This window comes from Aedes aegypti, chromosome 2, assembly GCF_002204515.2.
Source record: "Aedes aegypti strain LVP_AGWG chromosome 2, AaegL5.0 Primary Assembly, whole genome shotgun sequence".
NCBI classification, from domain to species: Eukaryota; Metazoa; Arthropoda; class Insecta; order Diptera; family Culicidae; genus Aedes; species Aedes aegypti.
Window position 1 is genome coordinate 157,695,495 of NC_035108.1, and position 22,147 is coordinate 157,717,641.

A 22,147-nucleotide genomic window follows, 5' to 3' on the forward strand; every position below is an offset into this window, starting at 1 on the left:
GTAGGATCCAGAGATTGTCAAAAATGATTGAATTGTGAAGCACTGTTTTTCATTATTTTGGACACACCAATACATTTTGGACCCTCATAGTATGTATTTTGGACACCCTGTATTTTTTATCATTTGGCGACAAAGTTAACGACACTGGTTGTATACTATGCTTGCCCATAGTCTAATCAATCGATTGACAATAGAAAACCGAAGAAATTCTACGCTTTTATTTCAGGAATTTGAAAAAAGTTTTTGTTTACATTTAAACAATTGTTGACGGCTTCAATTTCTGTATGTAACGTGTTGTAACGGTTGCATGGATGAACCGATTATATAAAATAAATTGCAGATAGAATAAACACATTTTCTATGTACAAACGATTGATGCAAGTGCGGAAATGTCCTATATTTCCAAATGGCATGCGAATTGTGTTGGTCTTTCGGTTTAAACTGCGAAATTTGCAGGAAAATGGCCCAGTGGGTTCAAAATATATAGGGGTCCAAAATACCCTATGTGTTCGGGCGATCGTGAGCAAAAAAGCAAGAACTCAATCGCATCCCGGGATCCCGGGATTTATCAAATTTTCAATAAAACTAGCATTTCGGTTGAAATGGAAGTACAAATTTAACAACACAATTTTTTTTCAATTAGATAAACAGATTTTTTTTTCAATGAAATAAACAGATAATGTAACTTTTCAAAATAATATGGTAATTATAGCAAATCAAATTTCAGATCAGACTTTCTTATTCTTATAAAATAACCTAACACAAATCAAACCTTAGCTCGACTACTTACGGGTTTGCTATGGATCTTTTAAATTCTCTATAACACTTATTAATGGAAGTATGATTTACCATTTAAGTCATTATTTTAAAGCAATTAGCTTCAAATATTTGAAAAGTCATAAAAAATTTAGAACAAAATAAACATTAAAGATCATTGAAGGTATTGTAGATCATGCTAAAAGTTAATTACAGAAACTTATAATGTTTACTGCCGTGAATCGCAAGTCAGTTCCATCTTCGTTTTGGTCAAAATTGAGTTGATATCAGTTAACATTATATCTTTTAATGATATTTCAGATGCATTAAAGAGAAATCACTTATTTTCCCAGTAAAATTAGGAAAAAAAAAAACACCTAGTCGAATTGTCCCATAATGAAAAGTAAAAGCATGTCAGTCCTACTGCAGTTTTTCGCATCGTGTAACATTAAAATGAATCGTTATTTGGTCATCTTTATATTTTTCTTGGAAAGGTAACGAAGTGAAAAACAAAATATGAAAGTTTCATTGAGATTGAAACTTGTTCCAATCTCCTGGATTTTTTTTTTGAATATTTGTATGGAGAACGAGATTGAAAACTTCTCAGTCAATTTTCTCAATGCCTACTTTTTACGCATGGTACTGACTTGCGTTTTTAGGCTTGCGGCAGTTTAGGTGTACTTTCAAATTTGTTATCTCAGCGTAGGCTTATAAAAACGAGTAATGTTGAAAATAAAAGCATTAAAACTTTGCAACTAGACAATTAAAAATATGTATTTCTTACTTGGTAAAGAGATCTTTCATGAAAATAATTATTCGTTTATTCTCTTTTTCATTATGCTTTTCTACTTCATCAAATAAGGTTTAAAGTGAGGAAAAATGTCATTGTTTTTCATTGAAATTTAGTGGTTTTCATCAAATCCCACGTACATGTCGAGAATCCCGGGATTCCCGGGATGTCAGAAATAAAATCCCTGGTAACGGAAAATCCCGAAATTTGTCAAATCCCGGGATTTTTTTGTCCCGGGATGTCTCGGGTTGGAAACTCTAATAGGCGCATACGAGAGCCCTCAATAGTTAGTGGGATTTAGAGGAATATCGACGAAAATGGTTTGTAGTTGACCGTAATTCAAATGATCAAAGCAACAGATACAATAAAATTTACAAAAATATCAAAATTTCAATGGTATTTACAAATGTTGCCAAAAACGGATCTATTTTGTTGCCAAAATCGGGGTGTGCTAAAAATGAAGCATGCCAAAAACGGAATCCTACTGTATATGATTTGTTTGAAGCTGAAACATCATATGAAAACCCGTATAAAAACAAGAAGATTGATAAAAAACTGTTTGTCAATGATTTTTTTCAGCGCTACTATTTTTACCGACATGATTCAAAATGCTACGTCCACTAGTTGGGATCCCTCCGTCCCCCTCGTCACACATCGTCACAAATTCGTGAAAACCCTCCCCCCTAAAATGCTACGTCATTTATATTTCATATTTCTTTCCATTTACTCATTTTCTTTGATGGAGAATCGTGAATAACTTATGAAAATGGCATATTTTAATATTTAAATGATATTTTTTTGAATAATATTCGATATAATTCGAAAATAGCTACTTCTAGAGAAACTATCCGTATAATCATTAATGTTCAGAATAATTTCAAGATTTTTATTGTATCATCAGAACGTATTTATTTTGACAAAATGTCAAAGTTTTGAAAATCGGCCAAAAGTTGTTCTTAGAAAAACTTTTTTTTATTAAAAACTTTGTTCCAAACATTTGTTTACTATCAAGATTCTATGGTGAAAGTTTGAAAAATATTAAAAATGGGGTTTTTGTGTAATTTATAATTTAAGTTTTATTCATGATTTTTTTATGAAAATGTAAGTGTATATTTTTTTCTTATAGACCAAACGGTTCACTAAAACTTCTTCATGGAACATTTTTCTCTAAAATCAACAGTTCCGGAGTTACAATTTTTCAAAAAAGTTACATGCAAAAATTTAAAGGCCATTTTCAAAAGTTATTCTTGAGTCAAAATGACCAATTTTTCTATGGAAAACAATTATTGTACCATACCAAAAACATGTGCAAAATTTAATCCAAATTGAAGACTATCAAGTACGATTTTTTTTTTCATCTTATTCTGGATGGAATTCGTCAATAGATAATGTTAAAACAAAAAAATATAACTGGATATTCTACACAGATGTTAAAGTGTACTTTCATTTAAGTCTTCTCAGCCCAGGCTTAGGGAAACAACTGTATTGCCGGGATTCCCGGGACGTAAAATCTTATATCCTGGGAAACGGGAAATCCCAAAATTCCTTAAATTACGGATTTTTTTTTGTCCCGGGATGGACACTCTAATTCAAATGAATACGCCTCGCGGCTGGTTTGAGGCTGCCAAATTGATTTGCCTGCAGTTCTTATGAGAAAGCTGTCGAGAAAAACGAGGTTTCCGACAATAGCCACACTGACATGAGATGTTCGAATCGTTGTAAAAACGAAAAAAAAAAGCGCGGCATCGGCTTAGACTGGTAAGAATACGTAAATTACCCTATATAGCGAAATTTTGAATTTGGAATAGATCACAGTAGAAATTTCATTACAATCATTCATAGGGCTCATGCTCTAATGTCAAAGCTGAGCATTTTTTATGGAAGTCGGTTTTCGCTACTATTAATCTGAACTCAACTGTACGTGACAATATTGCAATGACCAATCGAAGCCTCAGTGCATTTGATACTAACTTGTATCCAACCCGATTCATAATGATTTTTTTCAATAATGCATCCAGAGAAGCTGCTGAACTAGAGCACCAATAGAATTACTGGTTGGCTAGCTACATGAATTTTTGAAAACTCTGTAAAATTTCACTGGACATCAGGAAATACCAATAGTGTTCCAATTTACGCTGATTCCCTAGACCTATTGTAGCCTCCAAGAATGAACTAAACGTTGTTCAATCTTATTATTATGTATCTTGCGTGCCCAACCCACTTTGTAAAGCGAAGTTTTCAAAATACAATTTTGGAATTGAGTATGGTTTGCTTTCGCGGACGTAAGCAAAGAGATTGTTTGCCATTGAAACGGGGGCCAATCGTGACGCAAATAGGTTTCGGAATCTTCAATTTTCACTACCTCGTAGGGATACTACGTGATCAGATCTACGTCAGCAAGTACTGATTGTTATGTGGATACATACTCACAAGCAATTCGGGTTGCCTCGACGGTGGCATCCATATATTGATAGATTGTAACGGATCCTTGGTACTGAGTCATTGGACCTATTACGACGTCACTGGAGTTGGACAAATTTATCACACTAGTCGTCGCCGGTTGCAGGTTGTTGTTGTTGCTGGTATTGCTAGTAGAACCAGGTGCCGATCCAGGGGCCGATCCTGGTGTTTGGTTGTAGCTGTTACCACTGGTCATGTGCGGCATAGCATGGTGTTGGTGGAAGCTATTATATCGGGGTTGAATGCTCATCAATGCGTTTGTTACGGATTCCGGTAATGGAGTTGCAGAAGCTGATGACGGTTGCGGGGTATTGGGATCCATGTTTCAGATTGACTACAGATAATTATTGCGTCACAGCAGGAAATCCCGTACAAATCACACGCGGAAGATGTGAGTTACTAGCACCGATCGGGTTAAAGTTAGCATCAAGACTAAAGCACACTTAGAGAGAATCAGTGATTTCAACGAGTCGTACAGCTACGAGACGCGCGGAGAGCACCTCAATTTTATGCAGTTGTAGTTAGATATTGGCTTGTGCTTGCTGGTGGTGATTAATACAGCGAGAACAAACAGAATGGGAAACTCCAGAGGCTCGTTTTATGAGGTTTGCACAAGGGAACATCGTACTAATGCAAATACGGGTATGATCTAGAAGAAAGTCGATATTCCTGTGTAATGGTACCGTCGATGGAGGTGAGAATGGGTCAAAACACGATCTGAAATGTATCAGTAAATATTTAGAATATCGATAAATAATTTTAGACATCAGCTAAAAATTTTGAAAATAACGCCTTTTTAAATTGCCCATTTAAGGGTTTCATAGAACATCAAATTTTATGAAGGTTTTTTCGAGCCACTATCACCATCATGGGGCCTTCCTTAGCCGAGTGGTGAGAGTCCACGGCTACAAAGCAAAGCCATGCTGAAGATGTCTGGGTTCAATTCCCGGTCGGTTCAGGATCTTTTCGTAATGGAAATTTCCTTGACTTCCCTGGGCATAGAGTATAATCGTACCTGCCACACGATATACGAATGCAAAAATGGCAATAACCGTGGAAGTGCTCATAAGAGCTGAGAAGCAGGCTCTGTCCCAGTGGGGACGTTAATGCTAAGAAGAATAAGAAGAAGAAGTCACCATCTCGATAGGATCATAATGGATCAAACTCACGAACGATTTCCTGTATTTGCAAGAATATTTCAGCTTTCAACTTGCGTTTTTGATCTATTCTTACCCCCGTCGACGGTTAACACGTTTGTTCGTTTAGTTGCTTTACGTAATAGGAGTTATCCAATGCACCATGAAAGTAAAGTAAAGGCATGATATGTTTTGCTAGCTAAGTAAAATTCTAAATTTATTACCGGTAAAATTTGACCAAAACTACTCTGTATCTTATTCCTGGTGATAGTCTATCCTTAGTGGTTATGTCGCTTTTTACATATTTTGCCCTTATTTTCCACCGGAAAAAACTTTATTCTTAGCTTTGTGTTATTTTTGCACTTTCACAGCGAATAGTGTTGAGCTTTTCACAAAGTTTTATTTTTTGCATTCTTCGACTGTGATAAACATTACTCATTTGAAAATCGAAGGAAGCGTGATCGGGAAAGTGTGTTAAATTGGCTAGATAAAAAGGCTGTCACTAAAAATAGGGCCAGCTTTGATCTTGGGTAATTAATCGGTTCTCTATCGTAATTAGGTGGAGCTGGTTCTAGAAAGGTAAATTTTATTTTTAAACTCGCAAATTTGTGTGTCTAACTTCCCCTCAGGACCTGTTATCTAGATGGCCAATGAAATATTCTTGAAATGATTCCTCACTATCCTGGGATCGGTTCCGCGGAGGTCCCATGAAGAATACCTTAGACCAAAGCTGTACTTATTGTCTAATTTGGTCCTCACATGACATCCGTAGTTGCAACAATAAGAACAAATATGGAAAGGGGTTTATATAAATTAGTTTGCAATTGTTATGCCTAGAAATACAACGTTTTGGATGAAACATATGTAGGTTATATAAGAATACATTTTTTCAAAAATACAAAAATTTTCAAAAGTCATAAAAAACTTTTCTTATATGCGTGTTATGAGTCAAGGTTAAAGCCAAAAATAAAATCGTTTTGATTTCCGACCTACGAAAACATACACAAAATTCCAAAGTGTACCCCGTCTAAAGGCGGGGTTGGGTATTAGAGGGTTAAACATTGTTGAATTTATTATTCTTCAAAAATGTCGTTGTTCTTTAAATATTTGTTGATCTTTATCCTATGTCAACTTTGAGTGTAAGTGCTCGGAAGCTTTATTACGTACGGAATTGGAATGCGGGGACCAGACCTGATGCGGTTGAGCATGGTCACGTTGATAGCAGGTATGCTTATATTTGTTACTTCCAATTAATTCGCTTTTCTTGGCAAACATGTGGGTTTGAAAGCGTATTTGATGACTTCTATCGATAAAAAGTTGATTATTTATTAAATCGAAAATAGCAAACAAGACATTTGTGTTTATACCATCCCGAGCAGAAGAAAATAACTACAAAATAACAAATTGAGGTATTCCGTACCAGATAATTTCTAATACTTACAACCTGAATGAGGTATAAATGAGCCCTGCATGAGAGGTAAAATACCTCAAAAAATACCTTCTGCATATTCTACAAATACTAAGCTGATAACTAAATAAGTTATCGTAATACCTAAATAATACTTGATGGATTACATTTCATTTGCCGTAGCAGTTCAGATTTTTAACAGGTGAGCTGATTTCACCTGCTTATAAGAGAAAAAAAAAACCCTTTGAATATACTTAACCTAACTTAACCTAAACATATAACGCGTTAATCGTGGCAATAGAAGGTTTTTGCCTGAAATTATTAATTATTTTATTTGACATTTGTTCCAATGTTTCAACATTGGATATTCTATGTAGCCCATTGGTACTATACCAGGGAGGAAGCTTCAGATTCTTTTTAAAAATGTTATTTTGAATTCTCTGCAGAGCTTTCTTCCTGGTATTACAACAGCTAGTCCATATTGGTATAGCATACAACATGGCTGACCTGAAAATTTGTTTGAATATCAAAAGCTTGTTCTTAAGACAAAGTTTCGATTTTCTATTAATAAGGGGATATAGACATTTTACATATTTATTATTTGGCTTGAATGCCCTCAATGTAATTTTTGAAAGTTAAATTGTTATCTAGCATGAGCCCTAGATACTTGGCTTCATCTGACCAATTTATTGGAACCCCTCTCATCGTGACAACATGTCTACTTTGGTTTATGTGGGGATATTATTAGTTGAGTTTTGGAAGCATTAGGAGAAATCTTCCATTTTTGCAGGTATGAAGAAAAAATATCCAAACTTTTTTGCAATCGACTACAGATGACACGCAGGCTTCGTCCTTTGGCGGAGAGGCCTGTGTAATCCGCAAACAAGGATTTTTGACATCCCTGAGGTAACTCAGGTAAGTCAGATGTGAAAATATTGTATAATATTGGTCCCAAAATGCTGCCTTGGGGAACACCAGCTTTAACAGAAAGTCTTTCAGATCAGGAGTTTTGATAATTAACCTGAAGTGTACGATTTGACAGATAACTTTGAATTACTCTAACAATGTCTGTTGGAAAATTATTATTATAATTTTTTTCAAATCAAACCTTCATGCCAAACACTGTCGAATGCTTTTTCTATGTCTAGAAGAGCAAAACCAGTAGAATAGCCTTCAGATTTGTTGGAACGGATCAAATTTGTTACACGTAAAAGTTGATGAGTGGTCGAATGTCCATGGCGGAATCCGAACTGTTCATTGGCAAAAATTGAATTTTCGTTGATGTGGGCCATCATTCTGTTCAAAATAACCTTTTCAAAAAGTTTTCTGGTGGAGGAAAGCAAACTGATTGGACGATAGCTAGATGTTTCTGCAGGATTTTTGTCTGGTTTTAAAATTGGAATAATCTTAGCATTTTTCCATTTGCCAGGAAAATATGCTAATTGAAAACATTTGTTAAATATATCAACTAAAAATGATAAGCTACTTTCTGGAAGTTTCTTGATGAGGATGCAGAAAATTCCATAATCGCCAGGAGCTTTCATATTTTTGAATTTTTATTAATAGTTCTCACTTCTTCGAAATCAGTCTCCCAGGTATTTTCGAAAACGTTCTCTTGATTGACAATATATTCGAATTCAAGTTACACAGGATTTTCAATTGGACTAGTAAGTCCTAAATTAAAATTGTGCGCGCTTTCAAGTTTTTGAGCTTTTTCCTAATTAGTTAGTAATAATTTGTTTTCCTCTTTCAATGCCGGTATTGGCTTCTGAGGTTTTTTCAAGATTTTAGATAATTTCCAAAAGGTCTTAGAGCCAGGGTCCAATTGAGAAATCTTATTTTCAAAATTAATGTTTCTTAATTGTGCAAAACGTTTCTTGATTTCTTTCTGCAAATCCTGCCATATAAGTTTCATGGCAGGATCGCGAGTGCGTTGAAATTGTCTTCTCCTCACGTTTTTAAGACGGATCTAGAGTTTAAGATCGTCGTCTATAATCACGGATTCAATTTTTTTTATCACATTTTGGGATTGCAATGCTCCTGGCTTCAACAATGGAATTTGTTAAAGTTTCAAGAGCATTGTCAATATCAAGTTTTGTTTGTAAGGGAATATTAACATCAAGATTAGAGTCAATATACGTTTCATATATATTCCAGTCGGCTCGAAAATAATTTAAAGTGGAGCTAATAGGATTGAGAATCGCTTCATGGGATATTCTAAATGTAACAGGGACATTATCAGAATCAAAATCAGCATGAGTAATCAGCTATAAAGATGACTAGAGTCGGTTAAGACCAAATCAATCGTAGATGGATTTCTAGAATAGGAAAAACATGTAGGGCTATCAGGATATTGAGAAATATCCTATAGAGCACTCATCATATAAAATTCTGCCGTTGGAATTACTTTGAGAATTATTCCATGACCGATGTTTGGCATTAAAGTCACCAATGACAACAAATTTTGACTTATTGCGAGTCAATTTTTGCAAGTCAGTTTGGAGCAAATTAACTTGCTGTCCAGAGCATTGAAAAGGCAAATAGACAGCTATGAAAGTATATATACCAAGTGGTGTGTCAACTGAAACACCTAAAGTTTCAAAAACTTTAGTTTCAAATGACGAAAACAGTTGATGTTTTATACGACTATGAATGATGTTTGCAACTCCCCCACATGCCCCATCAAGTCGATCATTGCGATAAATAAAAGAGTTAGGATCTCTTTTGAGTTTAGATCCAGGTTTCAAATACGTTTCAGTAATAACTGCTATATGCACGTTATTAGCTGTAAGAAAATTAATCAGCTCGTACCATTCAGAGAACGAACATTCCAATTTAAAATAATATTTAGATTCTTTAGAAAAACGTAATTCAATAACAATTTGATTAGTAAAATTTACACCAACTTGAACTGCTTCAGTCATAGTGGTGGCTTTGAACATTGCATCAATCATTAGATTCAATTGTTCAGTTAGAAAATTAAAATCAGAGGCGGGCATATCACTTGAAGTGGGTACATTTGATGATTTTCCGTTAGAATTTTTGGTAGACGAAGAGGCGGAGTAGATGTTTCCTGTGGCGCTAGGGTTTTTTTTTCATTTGATTTGAAACAAGTAGAATGGGTACTCATAGTACGAATAGGAACAAGAAACTTGCTGACTTGATTTGTCCCATTGGTAGATTGGACTTATAAATGTTCCAGTACAACAAAGTTTAATAATCCAATTGGAAATGCTAAGCCACACTGTTGGACCCAAACCTTCCAAATGAAAGCAAAATACGTGTTTAATCTTCAAGCGATATTTTTTTGATGTTAAATTTTGAAAGTTTCGTACGTTTTGTCTTTCGAATACCATACACTGAAAACAGCTTTGAAGTGAAAATTACTACAATAGGGGTTACAATTGACAGACTCGCACCAACGATTTTCGACCGAAGTGATCTAATGATTACCATTAGAAGAAGTGTTGTAGTTTTTACTATTATGACAGAATTTTGTCGAGGTTGTTGGCTTTAATAATGAATACTTTATTACTAATAATTAGTTAAATATACAAGAAAACTCTGTTATTTGAACTGTGTTGATGAAACTGCTGCATAGTTCATGGCGTTCAATCACTTTAAAAAAATTCTTCAATACTGTGTCATTGAAAATTATTTATATTTATTTTATGCTCAACAACAGGATTAAACATTGATAAATTTTACACAAACTGATTATACGCATATTTTATGGTGTTTCGTCAGCTGGTATTTTTATGTATTAGGATCCGTTGAGCCTTAAAACCATATTACGTACAATCGTTGTGCTTCACGAACTTGTTCCCAAAATAACCTGGAGATGCAAACAGCAGCAAACAGATGAAGAAAACACAAATTTATGTGAAATGTTGACTTACCCAATATAATCTTCTATGCTCTCAGTTCAGCGCTTATTATTCTCACAAATAACAGTGGTTTTATATGCTATTAAGACGGAAGCAAAACAATTTTTCTTCACTGCCACTTGTAAATATTAGGGATACAGATGAATGATAAAATGGTGGAACGTAAACAAAAACGAATGGAAATTTTTACTTCGAAGTTCGTCTATTTTACATTTGAATTATTGTAGAATTGAGAATTGAACCATAATACATTCTAAATTCAACAATGAATATAGTGGATTGACACATAAAATAATAAAATATGCGTGGACTTTTTGAAGACATTGTGTTCTTGAACTTACCATACATAAATGACCGAGCACATTCTGAAAATAATATAATGAAGGTCCATGGTAGTTTCAAGAATGGGCGTAGTCAGCTAAAATAGTAGTTTTAACCACATCATCAGTAGTATGCAATTAGGGTTGTCATGTCTATTACGGAAACCAACCGACGGTATTTTGAATAAAAAAAAAACTGAATTTCGTAGACACAAAAATGAGTTTGGACAAATTGAGATGTAAAATTGTGAAAAATAATGGTAGTTTTCATCATCAGTATATTTCATATCGATTCACAAACGTTCATATTGAAATCACTACCTTACAAATGTTTCAATACCGGTGTTTGGACGCATGCGCCGTGCTGCGGCTTTTGCTTGTGTGTTAGTGTGTAGATTTCTTCATCCGATTTACTGGCAACCCTTCATAGTTGTCTATCCAATAAGAAATAAATACGAACCATTTGCAAACAAAATATAAGTTGTTATACTTTCGATCGGTAATTGTTTATCTGTTCATTTTAGACTTATAACGCAACGGCAATGGAAGCCTCGTCTTCGATGATCCCAATGGAGGATGATTCGGACTGCGATCGAGTCGATACCACAACCAAAGAGTCCGATAGGAAGAAAAGTTCAATCCCATCTAACAACCGAACCTTTCGCCGTCATCTGGATGCGGCCTTCCAGAAGCATGGTTCGCAATTACCGGACCAGATTGTGGGTTCACACTACATTACCAATTGTAAGCAGTCCGAGGTGGAGCAGTATGTGAACGAGTTCGCCACCAAATCCGAGGAATGTGTCTATCAGAAGCTGCAAGACTGTGAGGATTTCGTGCGGGTCACCAACTGGTGTGAAGTGATGCATTCGGCTGGTATGAGGAACTCGAGCAATAGAGAGCTTCCGCTGGTGCTGAAAACTTTTGCTGCGACCGAACGTTTTCCGGAACCGAGTCAGGCCAAAGGGGTTGATTTTAAACTGCTGTATTTGAACCTTTCGAACATGATGCTGGGGCATCCGGTGCAGGAGATGAACGCCGCAACAGCCAAAGTGCTGAAAGATGCCTATGAGGTGAGATTGACGCTCTTAGCGTTATTCTCACTACATCTAGCTCAAGTTTACTTGAAACATCATTTTGAGTTTTCGTTAACAATTTTCTCTTTTAGGACCTATTGGCAGAAACAAAAAGGACCGACAACAGAGAAAACACAGCTCTGATTCGTCCACCTAGTTTCCTCGCGCCGAAACCGTCCTCAGCCGAAAATCTCACCCATGATGGACCGGGTGCGTTCTTCACCGATCGCAATTTGAATCCGCTGCAGATACCGTTCGACAAACTCTTCCAAATGGCTCGAAACTGAACGAAGTATTGTTTTCTTTCATTGTTATTGAATTAAAAGACTGACTACTGAATAAACCATTAAATTCTCAATTTTCCTGGTGTTGCATTGATTTTATAATTATTTATTTTCGACTTTTGCTCAAAATAGTTAACCATGTTCACATGTTTACAATTCGATCGTCTTACAATAGATGTTTTTTTAGTCGATAAGTAGTGCTTTACTAAGTGTATTGTTCGTGTACATCGAAGTAATTGTTGGATCCGACTTTTATCATACATACTAAAATGAATGAGTTGATCTTTTTGATTTCTCGTCTTGACCGACGCTGACTGCAATCAACGCTCACGATTGTGTGATGATTGTTGTGTACAATTTATCATAGATACATCTAGATTTTTCGGTGATTTTGGTTAAAAGTGCGATTTTGTTAGAAACACTTTGACGTAGAAGAATATATTCAGTAAAACTGTTTTGTTTTACAAACCTTTTGCAAAAACTGCCAAACGTAAATCACTTACTTCATTCAATAATTAATAAAAATATTTGCTCTGTTTGTATGGTGTGACACAAAGTTCTGTTTCTGGTGTAAATATTTATTTTCCATCTGCATAATCTGCACATTCGTAACATTTTCAAATATAAGCTTTGAGTGGTTGAATAAATTATTAGAAATGTGTCTATTTATCTGTTTAGAGTTTCTATTCTACAAAGTTTACAAAATGTGAGACTCCAATCATATTGTAAAGAAAGCATAATTTATTATTTAACATTTGTGTAATAGTTGGACCATCGTAAAAAAAAAATGCTTTATCAACTGCAATAAACTCGTTTGGAAACATGCTTAACGTGAAAAAAGTAGTCACTGTAACCAATGTTATAGGCCTCTCCACTGTTTTGATTTTGTATGGGATTTTGGCTTTTACTGGCCTTGTTGTTTACAAATTTCATGAAATAGTAAAAGAGAGAGGTACATTTTTGTGCAGAGCCCCATGGTATTTTAATACATTTCGATATTCGATTCAGATATTTTTGTACTAATTCCTGTTTTGAAAAAAAAGTGTGTTGCAAACAAATGTTTCTTGAAAATCTAATTTTCAGTTCGTTCTGACTGCAATGCATTGATTGAAATTTGCTTTTAGATCAAACGCCAATTCCACTCTATGTTTGAAAAACTTTTTAAGGTTAATGCTTGTTCAATACTAGATTCTTTGAGTTCGTAATGATTAACGGGTGTTCAGCATATAATGAGAATAATTTCGATACCTTTCTTTAAAGTAAAAATGGCACAAAAGTCAAAACTGAAAAAGCAGTTTTTTTCTTGTAAAACAACTAATCGCAAAAAATAAAATCACTCAGCCTTTTTATTTGACAAATAAAAGAGCTGTGTGTTTTTATATACTTTGATTTGTCTATTTAAAACGAGAAAACTGCTATTTAAGTTTTGACTTTTCCACCATTTTAATTTGGGCCTTAAAGTAAAAGAGCGTAACCAGGGTTGGGAAAAATCTTGAACTTCACTCTACAGTAGCTAAGCAAGTCACAGTCAGCGAAGACAGTGAAATTCACGCCCATCGCTGCTGTAGACAAAGCAAAAAGTTTTGAAAATAGCAAAACACCCGTTGCTAAGGGCAATCCAAAATTACTGTAGAAAAATGTTCTATTTCCCGCTGCATTTACCGCATTTAGAGCCTTCAATGACAGTAATGATTTAGAAAATTCATGCACCCAACATTGGCTACTTTATGAGATTCACATTTTTGAATTACTGTACTGGGAAGAGCCACGTGATTTTCGCGAAATTCAAGCCTACTACTATTACCGTTCCCAGCACTGAGCGATGCTATCAGTTCAATCGAAGGTGGCTTCGAAACAGCAAGCACTCCGCGAGCGTGTTGTACGGTTTTACCGTACGTGTCGAAAGAAACCAACCCGACCAACTCGCCCCAGTGCTGTCCCATTGACGGTTTTTCGGCACCCTCAGTGCCCTAGTGTAGAGAAATAATTGGCGGGCCAAGAATACGGAGCATCCGCTGTGAGGATTTCAAGATAACAATAATCAATTTGAGAATCAGATTCCAGTAGATTACTATATTCTAGTAAAATTACGATAAAATTTCGGGACTCCAAATATTCTTATGGGATTTCTGAATAACATACCCATTTCTCATGAGATTTATGGAATTCTTGTTATTTCAATGGTATTCTCGCTATTCCAGTAGGCTATTCCTGCTGGAGGAAATTCCGGAATTCAGGTATGAACATTGAGGTTCTCATGAGGATTGCAGTTATACCAGGTGGGATCATTTGAGTCAGGATTCTTCCTGGAATTATTGGACTCTTACCGAAATTTCAATGATTCCCACCAATATCCCAGAGATTCTTACCGGATTACCGATAGGAACCGATATTAAAAAACACTTTATGAAAAAAAAAAATTAAAGATTAATTTGATATTCCAACTATTTGGTATTCCATGGGATTGCAAAAAATACACAAATCACAAAGATTGCCATTAGAATTTCAAACATTCCTGAAATAATGCCCAAGAGTTTCAACGAAATTTAATTATTCTTAACGAAATCCCAAGGATCACGAAAGGATTCTCACAGATTTCCAAAGATTTCGAACGAGATTTCAAAAATTTCCAATGATTTCACTGGAATTTCAGAATTTCCAGCATTAACTTTCTAGAGTTAACTAAACTAAACTTTGACACTTTTTATTCGTACCTAATTACTCCAAGAATTTTCTAATGTTACGTTCAGACTAGAGCTGATATTACGTAATATAAGCTCGCTCTCTTGCTATCAGATTTTTTTATTCTGAACAAGATTTTTGAAGTATTTTTCAATTGTTGGGATTCCTTGTCAATTGCTGCAGATGTTCATTTTATTCCTATATGTACTGCTCCGGTAGATTCTGCCCATAATAACTCTAGAAGTTTATAAAAGTTTTTTTTAAAGCATTGCATCGAAGTTACAAGTGTTTTTTTCATGAATTGTTCAAGAAATCGATTTATTCTTCATACCTAAATGATTCCGGAAAATGTTCCACAAAATTTCAAAAGGGATTTCGAATCCCATGATGATCGATATTACTATGATTTCTTCTAAACATTCTTCAAGAATCTTCTTTAGGTATTCTGAGCTGAATTCATTCAGGGATGAAAAATTACGATTTTTTAGCTTTAGAGCATTAGGCTGGGATAAAATAGAACATTTTCTACGAAATTAATCTACAAGACGACCTTTAGCGTTAGTGGGAAACAAACATAAAAAATACATGTTACATGTTACATAAATGTAACAAATGTAAAGCGCGTATTTTACGAATATTTCTCAAAATTGCTTAATCACGAGATTTTGTTAGTCATATATATTTTGCATGGTGAATCAAAATGGTGTTCTATGTACAAAACCTTGTTTTACGAAATGGATGTTTAAAAAAAGAATACAAAAACCTGCTTTCGGTGTAGCATATCCTTAATTATTTCTTTAGAAATTAATATATTCTGCGATTCTACGATGAATCGAATAAAAAATTGCATCAAGTACTCAATCTCTGATTAATTTTTTAAGGAAAATTTATGAAGTTCATTCAAGGATTTTTACGATAATTCCAATAAAATTACATGAATGCAGGATGATTTTTTTTTGAAATAAATCGCTCAGGTATTTCAGAAAAAAAACTGGAAAAGATCTTCGTACTAAAATCTGGAGTAAGTCCCGGGTGAAGTCCAAAAATGAAAAACTGGAATATCTAAGCTTCGGTTATTCGGTTGGCCACCGCCAGAAATACCTCGCCAGAAATACCAGCTAGGTTTTTTCACATAAGGATGGATCCGAAAGATTGCCAGTTAGTTAAGAATTTTTTGCAAATTTCTTGGGCGGATTATAGAATGCGTTCCATTCTGAAAAAGAAAACCTAAAGGAATTCGCATGAGTCAGTGTTGGTAGACTTACACTCGAATCTCAATCATTGAGTTGACCCCCAAGAGCAAGCTCATTTGAGATCTGCTTCACAAAACTCACGAATGTGATTTTGGTATTTAATCACTGTGAGCAAGAGTCAGAACCCCTCGGAAATCTTTTATAATTCATTGTTATGGTTTACATTAGAACAGTTTGTAATATTCTTAGCAAACAAACAATAAATGCATTTTGTAAAAATAATTCTGGAAATATAAGCAAATGAGTCAAACGAATGAGAAACGAAAACAGCCATACATCTGTTGAGTTGCGTGAGATTCAATAGCTCGTGAACAATCTTAAGCATGAGATATGAGAATTTGAGATTTTGCAACGCTAAAATCTCATAATATCTTTGCGAAACAATGCTTAGAGTTGTTCTTAGTGGTGTTTCAAATCGAATCCTTGGATAATTACTGCAATAATTCCTGTAGGAATTCCTACAGGATCATATAAAAATGGTGACAATTTGAAACAAATTTCCTGAATCTCTGATGTGTTTCTTGAAAATTTTTTCGGCTATTCGAGAGTTGTAAAGGTATGAATTCAATACCATGTTTTGACAGGAAAATTGTTTTTTTGAAATAAGAATAGTGATTTACTCAAGAATCGGCTGCCTGATATACACTTCTGGCCTGGCATAAAGTTCTATGCTCCGACCTTTTAAATGCATGCAAGAAATTAAAATTTAGAATGAACACATAAAAAACACAGCATGTCCAAAAGATCAAATTATTTGTCTTAAGTGAATTTGAGCTGTTGAATCCATTGCCGTTATAAACAAAATCCAGCATGTCACAACTTTGTGTTACAGGTCGTGAATACCAGTTCACATATTCAAACGTGCTTTCAACCATGATTTATTAAACTTTTTTGGTAATTTCACCCACCAAACATGTAAAATGGGACATCTTTTGTATGGCCGAAAGGATATCATTCTTAGGCGTTTTTTGCTCCTTAAATTGGTTTCATTCAATAAATGAACAATTAAATAAATTAACTTTCGTATGGGCCATTCTTTGATTGAAATTTTTATGATTTGATATCCATTGTATCAAATCCTTCAAAATGCTCACAGCCTACGCATAAATTATAACTGCCTCATATGGATTTGGAACCAACGCCTTTTTTCATCGCAATATGCATGTTTTAATAACAACTGCAAAATGTGATTTATACAGGGTGCGCCATCTCCTATGTCGGTATGTAAACATTGAATAACTTTGGCATTTTTCAACCGATCGACATGTTTTGGAAACGTCAATTCAATACAATGTTAGCCATGAATAACTTTACACTAAAATATAGCACCAAACTAGTGACGCCTTGTATTGAAAATAGTCTTTCAGTTGTGGTAACTAAATGTTCAAATCTTGAAAATATCGTAGTCAACACACTATCTGGCGGCACTAATAAGGAGATCCATGAAATGCCATTCTATGACCAAAAAGAGGTCATTTGGGCCGACGTTCGCACCAAAACACTCATTAGGACATATCTCTTCAAACAGAATGCAACAATCTATGGAAATCAATATCTTGGGATGTTTGAAAAAGGTCTTGGTGATAACTGGTTACAATAAAAAGGCACTCAATGTCTCATTGCAAATCAAATTTTCCAGTTTATGGATCGAAAATTGTATGGACGTCTAATATAAAAAAGAAGGGACATTTGAATTGAATTTTGAGATCGTAATTCGACTCCCCCTTACTTCTTTTCGTGGTGTTTGAAAAGCGAAGTATATATCAGCATATTTTGGACCATTGACGAGCTCAAGGTAAACACTCGTGCCGATATCATCGCAAAATGTTTCGAAAATCTCGAAAAAGCAAAAAGAGCTCATATTGATGTGGCCTATAAAAGCAGTCACTTGACTGATGCTCTTTTCATGAAATAGTCCAAATAAATTGCAAAGCGTCCGATTTAATAAAAGTACCTCAAATATAGAAATTGGTTGATTTTTTACAAAGTTATTCAATTATCATATACCGAAGTAAAGATGGCGCACCCTGTTTATTTTGCTGATCAGTTTAAGCAATATGAGCTATCTGTGCAGTGGTGCAAAATAAATATGACATGCATAAATGAATTAGAAACTTATAAACATTTGTATACGATTACAAACTTGTGCTTACTTATAACTTGCAAATACATCCAGTGGCGCAAACAAAGAGGGATATGGGGGTCAACCCCCCCCTCCCCTCAGATCCGAAATACAAAATGTATTACCGAGTATTTTTTTGAAAAATTACACATCTTATCAACCACGCAGCAGTAACTTAGTTTGGTTCATATCAACACTAAGAATTTCAGTGGTTTTTACAGATACCCGAATAAGCCATTTTTTGGGTTTTAAAGATTACGGGAAAAAATAGAACACTATCGAAACATTCAACTGCCAATGTAAGCATATCTATCCCCAGTGATGCATTTGAACGCGTTCAGTTCGCGTTCCAGTTCATTTTATTGAACGCAGTGATCAAGTAGGCTTGAACATTGATCAGTTCAAAAACATGAACCCGTGCGAGCCAAAAATTGAACCCAATTAGATTTGACTGATTCACAACAAAAATCTTTGTCGAAGTTATATTTTTGATATGCATAATATCAAGAGCTGAATGTTTTTTTTTTGTTCATGATAATTTACGGCGATCAATATATTGATTTCCCAAGTGAGAGCTCCAATCATAATTGCGAACTGAACGGGCCGTTCTTGAGCAACGGCAGGCTTTTGCTCGTAAATTCATTGACTACTGTGTTCAAGTGCAAATTTGGCTCGGGATCCGTTCACTTTTGGCTCGCGTTCAGTTCAAAATGCATCACTGTCTATCCCATTAGGCATTTCAACAATTACGAGATTTTTGAGGTGTTGATCATAAATTACATGTAATTTTTGGAATACTCGCAATAGCAGTTCACCAATCGGTTTAGTAAATAATCCAAAAACAAGATTTAAGACCATCAATTGAAAAAATAGCATGTTCACCAATATTTGGTCATGACTTCTTTACACTGAGAGCAAAACTCGTTATATTACGTTTAGAATCGATTGCATATCTCCGAATCGTAGATTCTTTAACATTTGACAATAGAGCTTCCACTAGCAGTTAAGTTTTGTAATGCTGGTTTGCATACGACGGGCTTTACCAATAGCAGCAATGATTTCTTTTGCAAACTCTTACGCTCAAAGATCAATCTCATTATTGGAACACTTGAAATAATGTTTGTAGAACATGGACGATTAAACGGTTTTATGTTTATTGTAATCTTGTTTGACAGTCAATATCTCTAAAACTAGACGTGCTATGACAGTTTTTTTTTGGAAATGAAAATAGATTCAGCGACCTTAAATAAAACATATAACGGTGTTGTGAGGTTCGGGATAAAAATTTATTCCACTCTGTAATTTCATGGATTGGGACTAATCTAAGTATTCACATCACGTCACTCAAAATAGATTCTAGAAGTTTTTGATTTTGATTACGATGACTTACTTCTGAAGTCATTTTATATGTTATGGTATTTCATAAAAATGTTGTTGTAAATTACTGATGAAGAATCTGTATTTTGAATTCAGAAAGTATTATATTACAGCTAATTTTTCACAATTTTCATTGCAAAATTCTAACAATTCTAAATGTTTGGCATAACCATTCGTTTAGATGAGATTTATATAACTCAATTTATTGTATTTTAGACTTACTAGCAACTATCAATCTTTGCATTGCAATCATCCCGTCTTCTACAGAAAAGTAACGTTTCTTCAGCATGTAGTAGAACAGTTTTTATTTTTTTGATAAGGATATGTACGCGTCTTCGTTCATCAACACATCGTGAAAGAAGACCAGGGTGTGTCATTAGCGAAAAAACAGGTGCAAAGTAACAAACCAAAGTCGTTATCACAGTTTCGAAATAAATACTGTTCTTTCTACCATATGATTGTTTCTCTATAGCGTGGTGCACGGTGAAAAAAAATAGTAGCATAAGCTTGCGGTATCATGTTTTTCCTCCTATCATGTTATCAGTCGAGTGGACTTCAATTAGATTCACACAGTACCTACATAGTTGTTTAGGCGGATAACGGGTGCTGAAACTGAGGACATATACATACACCGATTGTCACCTGCAGCCACGAATAATAGTTGGTTATTACAGTTTTGTTTTTTACTCTCCGACGTGTAATTCGGCTGTAGACTCATGAAAAACGTTGTTGGATTGTCAGCTGGTTTCGATTCCTATCTAATGTTAACATACGATATGGGGTCAAACAGTTTAGGTGTTTTATTATACAAGCAGTCAGTGTGCAGAATGGGGTTGAGTTTTCTCTATTTGCAGTATGGAGGGAGTTGAGACTTGTTATGATATAATTATCGTCGAGTTTTGATTTGATAGTTGAACCTTACACGGAGATAACGGCGAATAAAGTCCTCTGATTGTGATGAGCAACATTGTATCTATTTAAAATGTGATTGCCTAGGAATAGCGTTTCAGTAGCTCGATTGAGTTTGAATGGAACATCGCGTTTGTTTTGTATAAATCGATAGCATTTGTGGTTACCTAATTTCCTAAAATCCTTTGTATGATCCTCCTTGAATGATGTTCAACATTGATGTCTTAAGTTTCTCTTACAAAATAACGCTCTATCCCACGATCTAATTTCTTACAAGAGTTTTAGTTACTTTAAAAAATATAAAATCGGAATTATAAAATCCTACTTGCTATCATTTTGATCTTTGGGTAATGTTACATGGTTTGCCTTAATGGGAAACGACACAGCTTGATATATTAGGTATTCTTACTAAGGGTCGACTGACGGCGAATGATTTGTTCAGCGCCATTCCACATCTAATAATACTCATTTTCTGCTTTTGAGCAAACGTCGACGCAAAGACCTATGTACTTAGTAAAATGTTTCAATTGAACGATCTGATGGGGTTTTCCGGTGTTTGACGTAAAGTTTGGAGAGCCCAAAGTGGTGATTGTCATATGGGTGCATTGTCGTCAGTGGCTCTATGCTGTGCAAAGTTCTCAGACTATAAATTTCATTTTTTTTAGAAGTAATCGAATTCCACAATCCATAAAGTGCGATAGAGATTTGACCTTTGGGTGATTGAAACTGATTTAGTTTCGATAATAGAATCTAACTCTAAGTTCAGCTCCACATTTCAATTTTTGTTTTTCCTCGGTCAATTAACCCTCATTTTCCTTAATGATGCCAGCTTGTTACTTATTATGAACATTAGAATAAACTACGCTGTTAATTGGGTTTGCTCTGTTTTTCGCTTGAATGAAATGTGAGTTTTTAACGTGTATCGTGTCTTTCAATTTCTCCATTTTTGTCACTTAATAGAGCCGATAAATGTTGGCACTTACATAAACATCGATTGATATGTACATTCGAAAGTATCCGCTATAGTGTATTGTATCGCTCTGAGTTCCTCGTTTTCCGCTCACACGCTTTGCCAGCAAATTGCTAGTTTGTTGTCAATTGATAGTTTTCACATTCATCGCTTCTTGTTTCAACTTATTTTCTCAGCGGCAATCACCACCCTGAACTAAAAACGATCCGTGATGGTTTTGCATGAGTGGTTGTGATTTCCAGTTGGTTGTTTCATGGTTGTCATATGTTTCATCTTGGTCCAATGGTCTGATAAGCTATAGGTTTAACAAAATTGAATTCAGCTGGAAACTATGACACAAAGTATGGTTAGGTGGTAATGTTAGTATTTGGCCTCGTGAATTTCGAATATTAACAAAAGTTTGTGTAGGCTTAGGTTTATCGATACAAAATATCCAGTTATCAACTGAATTTATCTTTGGTGATTGAATTGACTTGTTACTCTAGGTTCAATTTGTATTCAACTGGGAATCTTAAAACATTATTATGATTATCATTATTATCTTTATTACGTTTGTGGTGTAGAACATATAGCAAGTACACTATGAAATATGTACGCCAAACAGCAATATTCTATTTATGTTCGTTAATGATTTATTTTATTGTTCTGTTGTTTATCAAACAACGATGGGTTTTGGTCGATTATTGCTTTAAAATGAAAAGTATCGTTCGTACACAC

At 34.8% G+C, this 22,147-nt stretch overlaps 2 protein-coding genes across 3 annotated transcripts in view; one reads left to right on the forward strand and one right to left on the reverse strand.

The window, feature by feature from the left end:
• LOC110674008 (peptidoglycan-recognition protein LA-like) overlaps nucleotides 1–4,450 on the reverse strand; it is a 50,009-nt gene extending 45,559 nt beyond the window's left edge. The window contains exon 1 of one of the 2 annotated variants that reach the window (XM_021842925.1): nucleotides 3,977–4,450. In XM_021842925.1, coding sequence (XP_021698617.1) covers nucleotides 3,977–4,328 — 352 coding nt within the window. In that variant the 5' untranslated portion in view covers nucleotides 4,329–4,450. Of the gene's footprint in view, nucleotides 1–3,972 lie in introns of both variants that reach the window. The other variant, XM_021842927.1, reaches the window with a different exon arrangement.
• A 6,740-nt stretch (nucleotides 4,451–11,190) lies between these two features.
• LOC5576178 lies at nucleotides 11,191–12,191 on the forward strand. Its single transcript, XM_001655931.2, has 2 exons — nucleotides 11,191–11,830; nucleotides 11,926–12,191. Exons 1-2 carry the CDS (start codon nucleotides 11,300–11,302, stop codon nucleotides 12,118–12,120), a joined length of 726 nt encoding a protein of 241 aa, XP_001655981.1. The 5' UTR covers nucleotides 11,191–11,299; the 3' UTR covers nucleotides 12,121–12,191.
• Nucleotides 12,192–22,147: the final 9,956 nt, after the last annotated feature.

Excerpts from the sequence above, each read along its gene's own strand:
- LOC5576178 (XM_001655931.2), top strand. The coding sequence starts at position 11,300 with ATGGAAGCCTCGTCTTCGATGATCCCAATGGAGGATGATTCGGACTGC. Across the intron at positions 11,831-11,925 it reads TGCTGAAAGATGCCTATGAG|GACCTATTGGCAGAAACAAA; the intron begins GTGAGATTGACG and ends TTTCTCTTTTAG.